Source organism: Tinamus guttatus, unplaced genomic scaffold (assembly GCF_059628265.1).
Source record: "Tinamus guttatus ecotype Peru unplaced genomic scaffold, ASM5962826v1 Tinamus_guttatus_pri_ptg000282l, whole genome shotgun sequence".
In the NCBI taxonomy this organism is placed as follows: Eukaryota; Metazoa; Chordata; class Aves; order Tinamiformes; family Tinamidae; genus Tinamus; species Tinamus guttatus.
The window spans coordinates 661277-671262 of NW_028288816.1; the positions used below are offsets into that span (position 1 = coordinate 661277).

The window sequence follows — 9986 nt, forward strand, 5'->3', positions numbered from 1 at the left end:
GCAGAGGCCCAGCTGAACTCACCAATTTCTCTGTCCCTTGTGTCCCCTCCTCCTGGGAAATGTTCACTGGAATAGAGTGAAGTAATCACCTGTCGTCTCTTCCCATTGAGTGGAGAGCCACTATTTCCAACCTTGCACATTCTTTCATCAGATGTTCACTACCTATGACAGATGGAAATGTGCTACTGTGGAACACCCGATTCTCATCTCTGATCTAGGCAGGACAACTAGTTAGGACATGAAGGGAGCTCCTTGACACATGGTTCAGGGATTGACTCAAATGTGTCAGTCTGGGCATCTCATGCTGGTCTAGAAGCCCCTGGCATGAAGTGGGATTCAGAAAAATCCTGCAAACTCCACAGGCAGGTCAAGTGATTCCCCTTTCAAAACTGAAGTGAGCACAACATAGAGGTCTGCAAGAGAGCTCCGTGTCCAAGCTGCAATTGAAATCACTGGAGATGGAGGATGGGAGTCAGTGGCTCCTGCACAAACACCTGGGGACAGTTGAAAAGACTGAGGAGGTCCAAGGCATGTGCCAGTGCCCACTTGCTCTGATGCAGCTCCTCAGAGGCCTGCATCATCCTAGAGCATCAGGGTGGGGGCCTCAGGAGAATTGCATTGCCCAGCTGAAATGACCCCAGATGCTAAATACAACAGGAGCCCCATTAACTATGAAGATGAGGCATAGAAATATACTTGTATTAAGCAGCATCTCTGGTAATTCAATGCAGATACTTAATTTGATAGCATAGAAAAATGCTGGCAGGGCCTTGTCAGATGCCTGGGGTGGCCACCACAAGCATATGTCTCTAGCAGATACAGAAGGGCAGGAAAACCATGCCCCATTGCGGTGCTTGCTGGGCAAGTGCCCCAGGCTATGCTGAGTTTCCTACCTCTACCCTAATCAATGAATTCCAGCAGTGACTGCAGGGAAAATTGTCCCACCTACATGCAGAACTGTCCCACCTACATGCAGAATGCTGCAAAAAGAGGAGGCACATCACTCTGTGCTCTGGTCTCTGAACTCTCAAACCCTTCTTGCTCCCCTCCCCTGAATTCCTGCTCACCCCGCTAGATTATACGAACAGGGACTTCTTCAGTAGCACCTTCACTATTCTAGAGATTGCTTCAAGAAATCTGCCATCCTGCCCTGTCCCTCAGGCTAGGCAGGTGTGACAGTCACAAGTGCTCCATGTGCCCACCTACAGCACCTGCACACATACACCCATGGTCCCTATGGCGCTCGCATGGTGCCTGGCTCCCCTTGAGTATCTCCATTCTTGTGCTTATTGGCCAAATAGGCCCAGCAAAGGTGCTACTGGTGCCGTCAACAGGCAGAGACACTTCTGGAACTTCCTCATAACCTGCTAATCTCTCCATGGGCTTTGGAGTCTTCAGCCAGTGTCCTTGGGGTGGCCTTTTCTCTGGCACAGTGATGCACAGAACATGCCTCCAGCAGCAGCATCCCTGCACATCTGGGCACGCACTCATGCAACAAGGGGAAACATGTCCTAAGGATTCATGGTTTAAATCTGCATTTCAGATACCCTAATTCATATTGCTTTATTGTACACTCACACCAGCTTATTACAAGCTGAAAATGGAGAGGACAATGAGCAAAGATTTTTTTTTACTTTACTTTTTCTTTTTTAGCAGGATTTGGAGGAGGATCTGGAGCTGAGCCCAGGGCAAGGCAGCAAAGCTGCCAGGTGTGACATTTCATTTGGAAGGAGACTCCTCCCATCTGCCAACATGATGGTCATCAACCAGTTGGCCAAGCTGGTGAGGACAGCCTTAAATTGGGAGTGAGTCAGGGGAGAAGAAGACTCCAGCAAGAGAGAGAAGGTGATGGCTTGAAATGATAGGGAAAGGTGCAGGTGAGAGAGCAGTGGGATGCAGGGAGCTTGGCTTAGGAATGGAAAGAGAGCTAGTCAGGATTGTTGGTATGAGGATTAGTGGGCAGAGCAACAGCTATGGCCTTGTGAAGACCTCTGCTATAGATCTCAAAAAAAGCAATAATGATGAGGTCCCCAGGGTCTTCACCAAGACATTGGGATGGTGTCTTTCTCCATGGTCTCCACCAAGGCATCATGATGGCATCTCCATAGCCCCACAAAGGCATCGTGATAGGGTCTCGGTGGTCTCCACCAGGGCATCGGAATAATGTCCCCATGGAAACCACTAGGGCTTTGTGATGGCAGTGGCATCAGGTCCATAAGGCCGCTGTGGGGGCACGGGCCCCATGGTGACCATGCCCTTGTTGGGGACAAACACCCCAGGCTCCCCACTCTGAGGAGAGCAGCTCCATCAGGAGGGAACAGATCCCCTTGGTGTCACTGTCAGGTCCCCACGAGAGGATCCTGAACATGGACAAGGAGCGGCAGGCGAACGCCTGCTCCCAGCCCACAGACGGGCTCTCAGGCTTGCAGGAGAGCGGGAGCGAGGTGAGCAGTGGGGCTGAAGGGAGAGGCAGGCAACGGGGATGGTAGCAACATGGGGAGCACAAGGATGGTGTCGAAGGGGAGCCAGGATGAGGGGAGAGTTGAGAGCTCTTCTGGGGAAGGTTCATTTATTCCTGTCCCTGGGCGTTGATGTAACTGGGTAGATTTAGTTTGTGCAAAGTCGGCCCTGCCAAAACAGAGCATTTCCTTGAAGCTGCTCCCCAACCTCCTGCACCAGTCGAGAGAGGATGACACCTTCGAGTGCGACGTGCTCTGTGCAGAGAGTGAGGGGTGGCAGGGACAGCTGTGGGCAGGGGGCTTTTCTGAGCGCTGGGCTCTGAGTGGGACAAGGAAACCTTACAGGTATAGGCCTGATGGTAACAGAAATGTTTAGAAAATTTGTTTAAAAACAAATCTAGAAAGAAATTAAGAGAAAGAATTAAAGCAAAAAAACATTTGTTATACTTCCCGCCATTATTCATTGTTGTGTTTTAGTACGCTAGACTTGGGCCTGCTCATTTGTTCTTGAAAAGGGAAGTGATTTTCAGAAGTGGGTGGGCTGCAGTCCCAGAGTCCTGCACAGCTGGTGCCATTCCAGGTGCCGTGGTCCCCTGTCCCCAGCCTCCCTCTGCAGCTCTGAGGGGCTCTGCTCTCCCGCAGGTCCCTGCGAGAGCTCTCAGGCCCACGCAGGTCACTCAGAGACACTGGGACATCTCCAAGTCCCGCTGGATGCTGGTGCTCGGACACTTGAGCTCTGCCTGCAAAGATAAAGGGCTGTTTTGAATGTTTTCCAGTGATGAAAGAGTGGAAATCTTCAGGAACTTGTTGAATCTGCTGTGAAGAACTATTTATCTGCCCTTGCTTTTTAATGTCCACTGCTCTCTCCATTTGACTGTAGAGGAAATCTCTGTGATCGCCCCCATATTTTCTATGTCTTGAATACATTAATCATTTCCTCAGCCCCTCTGGGCAGCCCCTCTCCCAGCACAGCACTCACCCCCACTCCAGGCATGTTCTGCCCCTGGAGGTCTCCTGTGCTCCATGGTGGCTCCATAGCCCCTTCCAGGAGGATGGGCGTCTGTCCCAGCTCTGTAATGAGTGGGACTGTCCTCAGCAGATCCCTTCTGAGCACTCACCCTCTCCAGGGGCCTGGGCACCAACAAGTGGCAGCTGAATCCAGTCCTCTTTCCCTAACACAGGAACATGGCTGCACAGCCCTCTGGTGTATCAGCCAAGCCTCCCACATTTGTATCATCACAAAATTTGCTGGGAGTGCACTCTGTTCCTTCTTCCAGGTTACTGATGGAGAAGTTGAATAGGATTGGACCCAATACTACTCCCTGGGGGACACAGCTGGCTCCAGGCCCCCAGTAGGCTCTGTGCAAATGTCTGGGCACAAGTAGGAAAACCTGAGAGAACCTGGGGTCTTTTCCTAGCAACTACTAAAGAAAGGCAGAGTTTCCTCATAGCTCCTGCCCATGCAGATGTGCTAGAAATCCCAGGCATGTATCATGGCCTTGCAGGCCTACTTCAGTGTCACTGAATCAAGTGTCCGAAATGAATTACAGTCACAGTTTACATTGTCAACATCTCCACGTGTCTCAGCTTCCTAGTGAGTGTGGCTCTAACACTAGTGAGCATCTAGTGCTATTTCAGATGGCCAAGGAAGATGCCCACCGGGCCCTGACCAGGCATTCTAGAAAGATGTGAGTATCACATTTGCTCTATCAGAGCAATAGGCACTAGCCCGTGCCTGGGACAACCCTGTCTCTTCAGATGTCACCTGGTGTCACCAGGCAATTGCTTCCCATCCGAACTGCCATGGGGAGGCGGCCTCTAGACTTTCCTTCAATTCACTCATGTTTAGTTTTGTGTGTTGGAGATTTGCATGGAGCCATGGAAACCTGTGATGACACATGGTTGCCATATTCTGTCATATCAGAGTGCCCCCACAATATTGCAATGGCAGGAGATGTCTTTGGGTGGCCACTAGCTCCAGGCTGTGGTGTTTCACTGCGGGTGCAGGAATCGCCATCCACTGCCCCTTCTCTGGGCCTCCTGGGTCCCCACTGCCTCCCTGGGGATTGCAGAGCCCTCCTTTCCCCATGTGCACCTGGGTTTAGTGCTGTACCTTCTGGTCCCTGCACTGTGAGTCAAGCCTGCTTCGTTAAAGCTGCACTCAATGCCCAATCCCAGGCAAACCCTGTGCCTGGAGATCCCCTGGGGGTTCTCTCATCAGCACAGCCACGTGTGGGGCAGCCGGGCACAGGCAATGCAGAGACCATTGCCTGTCTGCAGTGGTCACTGAGAGATGAACCCTAGATTGAGGCTAACAGATCACCCTGGAATGCTGAGGTCATCCCCTGGACCTCATGGAGTTCACAAGGAGAAGAGCAGGCCCATTTGTGGTTGCACACCCTTGGGCATATTTTTTGATTCCTGTTTCTAAAGAGAGGCCAGATTCAGGACTGTCATGGGGAAGATCCCTTTTTATTATGGAAATGTTATTCTGGAATCCAGGTGTGGCTTAAGGGAGCCCAAGGACTGGTCCTGCCTGTTTTTACAGGGTACAAGGGAAAACAAGCCTATCTCTACCAGGTTATGAGAGTTCCTGGGCCATATCTGCAGAATAAAGCGTGGAAGGACAGCACGGAAATGAGGAGGACAACTCTAAACAGAGAAAGTCCTGCTGTCCTCCTGGAATGTGTCTTCAGGAAAGATGAACTGCCATGGGAAGGCTGCCTCTAGACTCCTTCAATTCACTCATGTTTAGGTTTGTGTGTTGGAGCTTTGCATGGAACCATGGAAACCTGTGGTGACCCTTGGTTGCCATTTCTGTCATATTAGTGAGATTAGAGATCACACTCTAACCATAGGTAGGAGAGCTGAGATCTCCTAAACAACACTGGACCCCTGATCTCAGCCCACCTGCCCTTGTCCCGCCGTGACTCTGTACCCCAGAGGTCCCTTGGTGTCAGTGCTGGAAAAGACGCTGCAGAGGGAAACTCTCCTCCCTGCACTGGGCACATCCAAGGGAGCTCAAAGAAGTGGCTCAGAGAATCCCCCCTCTCTGCTAGTGAAGGGGGAAGCCTGGCTTCCTGCTTTATCATGGTCTGTGTTTAATGCTAAATGAGAGATTCCTGTGCAGATGTGACAAAAACTAGGCATCTTTATTTTAGTATTTATTATTTTAAGATGGATGTAAAAGAGAAGTAAAAAAGAAAGAAATGGATAAAATACAGCCCTGATGCCAGATATCCTGGTGAGTGAATGAAACAGTTGTTATCACTGACCTTGTACCCACTGGATGAATTTCTTCAGCGCCTCCTTGAGCTCCTTGTTCCTCATGCTGTAGATGAGGGGGTTCAGGACTGGAGGCACAACAGAGTACAGAATGGACACAACTATATCTAGAAGTGGGGAGGAGATGGAGGGGGGCTTCAGGTAGGCAAACAATACAGGAATGACAAACAAGGACACCACGGCCAGGTGCGGGAGGCACATGGAAAAGCCTTTGTGCTGGCCCTGCTCAGAGGGGATCCTCAGCACAGCTCTGAAGATCTCCACGTAGGAAACCACAATGAAAACGAAACACCCAAAGACTAAACAGGCACTAATCACAATAATCCCAGCTTCCCTGAGGTAGGAGTGTGAGCAGGAGAGCTTGAGGATCTGGAGGATCTCACAGAAGAACTGCTCCACCACATTGCCTTGGCAGAGGGGTAGGGAAAATGTGTTCACAGTGTGCAGGAGAGCATAGAGAAAGCCACTGGCCCAGGCAGCTGCTGCCATTTTGACACAAGCTCTGCTGTCCAGGAGGGTCCCATAGTGCAGGGGTCTGCAGATGGCAATGTAGCGGTCATAGGCCATGACTGTGAGGAGAAAAAACTCTCCTCCAAGCAAGAAGACGAAGGAAAATATCTGGGCAGCACATTCCAAATAGGAAATGGCCCTGGTGTTCCACAGGGAATTGTGCATGGATTTGGGAACAGTCGTGGAGATGGAGCCCAGGTCGAGGAGGGAGAGGTTGAGGAGGAAGAAGTACATGGGGGTGTGGAGGCGGTGGTCGCAGGCTACGGCTGTGATGATGAGGCCGTTGGCCAGGAGGGCAGCCAGGTAGATGCCCAGGAAGAGCGAGAAGTGCAAGAGCTGCAGCTCCTGCCTGTCTGCAAACGGCAGGAGGAGGAACTTGCTGAGGGAGCTGCTGTTGGACATTAGTTCCTTAGGGGCACAGGAGTCCTGTTAAAGAAAGGAAAGAAAGCCAAAAGTTAAGGCAGGCTTTTCTGAACCAAACCATTTCACTTTCTCAAGGAACTCCCCACATTTCCTCTCTCCCTTATTTCAGCTCCCTTTCTGGTGCTCCACTTTGAACTGGCTGAGTGTGTCAAGTTCAGCAGGGACTCCTGCCCATAGCTCCGGAGGAGTTGTTTCTGCTTTGCTGCAGGTGGAAATAGATGCACTAGTCTTTGAGTGGTATTTGTGGAGGTGCCTTGGAATGGCATATTGCATTGCTTGGAATGGACTTAGTCCAGAGACCAAGTGGAAATATTCTCCATTCACCAGCATGAGAGCTGAATACAGCCCTCACACCAGTTGTATCTGAAGGAGAAGAGCTCTGTGAGGGATTCACCCCCATCACTCTTGCCCTCCTCAACAGAGATATTTGTATCTGAGTCTGCCACACCAGATCTCACTCCAACAATGGGGAACAACAGTCAAAGGGAAACAGGGATAGACCTTACCCTTTCTGCATGTCAGGATGTCTAGAGATAGACCTTGTCCTCATGACTCCTTTAACCCTGCACCCTGCACCCTTATTCCAGGCACTGCAGAGAGAAGGAGTAGCTTTGATGCACACAAGCTGCAGGAGATGATGTCCACCCCTTCTATGGCAGGGCTCTTCAACATTTGGAAATCAAGTCTTCTCTGCAAAAGGATAAGTGGAGGAGTCTGTTGATATATAAGTGTGCGTATAAATAATATATATGATGGTACACACACAAAAACACAAAGGTGCCTACTCACTGTGGGAATGTTTTTTGAGTGAAGAAGTGAGCCCAGTTCTCCCTGCAGAAACCTCCAAGGAGCAGGGGACTGTCCAGGGGCACCCCCATGTTTGCAGGTGCTAAGGAGCAGCTCAGATAGACCGTGATGCAGCAGCCCAGGAGAAGCTGGTGCTGTCTATGCACTAAGGGATGGCTGAGGGGACATTCAGATGTCCCTGGCAGACTCTTTGGCCGCTTCTTGAATCTCTAAATGAGTCTCAGTCTCTTCTCCAAATCTGACCATTTCATTTCCATTTTCCTCTTACCAAGTGGAAGGAAATTCTAAGCACCATCTCATTGGCTTCTCCTTCAGGAAATGCCTGCCTTGCCTTTCCTTTTGCAAAGTGCCCCCTGAAATGTGCTCACAGCTAGACCTGTGAGCAGACCTGAGCCCTGCAGGACGCTCCCAGCAGGAGAAGGAGCCTGTCCTGGTAGAGGATAATCCTCCCACCCAGAACTTCTCCCCTCAGTGCTGTGGGGAGCTCCCTGGGCAGGCTGAGTGCTGACCTTCACAGGCGACACAGTCACTGCTGCGGGCACACAGCACCTTTGGGTGCAGGGACCCTGCTCTGAAGTGCAGACCTCTCACCCTGTCTGCACACCCCGGCTTCACATCACTGCTGTTTCTGTTGGGGAAGGCAGCAGGATGCCCTGCCCTTAGGTGGTATGTTAGAGAATCCCTGCTCTGAAGCAGCTCCTCTTCCTCTGCACTGCAAAAGCCAGGATAAAGAAGAGAAAAATGCTGCCAGCCATGGGGTGTGATGGGTTCTTATGTCCCCTTCAAGAAGCTCCATAGCATTGTCCTGTAAGCACAAACTCACCATGTCAAGAGCTGTGAAGGTCTCCTGTGTCCTCCCGCTCCACACTGCCGTTCCCCTCTGGCTGCCTTCTCTCCTCTGCTGTCCGCAGCAGCAGGCAGTGCCCACAGCCCTGCTGCTCTTGGCAGAGGAGCTGCTCCTGCACTCGGTTGTCTCTGGGCAGTGCTGCCAGGCTGCCACGAGCTGCCTCCATCCCAGGAGCCTGGCCCCGCTCAGGAGCAGAGGCCCAGCTGAACTCATCAATTTCTCTGTCCCTCGTGCCCTGTCCTCCTGGGAAATGTTTGTTAAGTAAACTAAAATAATCACTTGTTGTCTTTTCCTAATGAGTAGAGAAAGAAGGATTCCCAACTTGCCGTCTATTTCATCAAGAGAATGACTATCTGTGCAAGTTAGAATGGTCCCACTCTGGAAGTACCTAGTTAGGAAGACCCCATAAGCAGGACACTGAGAAAGGGGCTAGAAGGGGGCTCATGGATTCAGATGAGTCAATCTGGGCATCCCATGCTGGTTCTGAAGCCCTTGGTCTGGGATGGGATTCAGATTCCTCCCCTGAACTCCACAAACACACAGAAGGTGGGATTCTGCTTCCCCATGCTGAAGTGTGCACAGCACACTTTGCTCCATGGGAGCTCCATGGGAGCTCCTTCCCTAAGCTCCCCTTATAATCACTGCTGAAGGAAGGTGGGAGTCAGCTGACGACACACAAACACCTGGGGACAGTTGAAGAGACAGTGGAGGTACCAAAAACCTGCCCATGTCTGTCTGCTCTTAAGAAGCAAATCTCAGACCCACATTCTCATGGAGCTCCAGGACGAGACCAGGTGGGGAATGTTCTTGGCCATCTCAAATGACCCCAGGTGCCTTCCACTACTGTGTGAGCACCATGCAGTATAAAGCAGAGACTCAGGCAGATCATCACAGTGCAAAAAGTTAATATAATTAACTCAGGGCAGGCATATCATTCAGTGACATCGGAATAGGCTGGCTGGGCCGAGAGATGCCTGCGTTGTCCAGCATAACCAAATGCCTCCTCTAGCATGGGATCTATGAGAAGCCATGTCCCTTTGGAGCTGGAGCTGGGCAAGCACCCCAGGACCTCTCGGGTTCACTACCAGTGCCAAAACAACTGGATCCCACCACTGCCTTTAGGCCAAGTCCATCCCTCCTACAGCCAAGCGTGCTCCCTAAATGGGAGAGGCACATCACACCAAGGTGTCTGCTCTGGTCTCTGCTCTCTTAACAGCTTCTCGCTTTTATCAAACAGAACCTCCTTTCAACCTGGATGATATGACTGGGCTAATGATGGCCTCAGGATGGCTGGATCTTAGACGGCTCCAGCCCAAGAACACCTTCAATGATGCCTTCTCCTGCCTGGAGATTGGCCCAACTCTGTCACAGGCCCCAGGGGTGTGGCCTCTCCCTGGCCTTGGGCACTGCAGGCTTTGCTCGCTTAGTGGGAACCTCCTCTCACCATTGCACTGACATCTTCTCTCCATGCCAGCATTTCTCTGCTCTCAAGTTGGGCCATTGCACACACAATGTCCTTGGCTCTTGGTAATAGGGTCTACCATGACCAATCTGTCTTCTGTGCCACATCCTGATGTTTTGCATCACAAATACATGGAAATGCCTGTAGCCTGGCAGGAGAGCTTGAGGATTTGGGGGATTTCACAAAACTACTG

General features: G+C 51.2%; 1 protein-coding gene across 1 annotated transcript; it reads right to left on the reverse strand.

The window, feature by feature from the left end:
* Positions 1-5726: 5726 nt before the first annotated feature.
* Positions 5727-6656, reverse strand: LOC148594226 (olfactory receptor 14J1-like). Its single transcript, XM_088527357.1, has one exon. It carries the CDS (start codon positions 6654-6656, stop codon positions 5727-5729), a length of 930 nt encoding a protein of 309 aa, XP_088383483.1.
* Positions 6657-9986: the final 3330 nt, after the last annotated feature.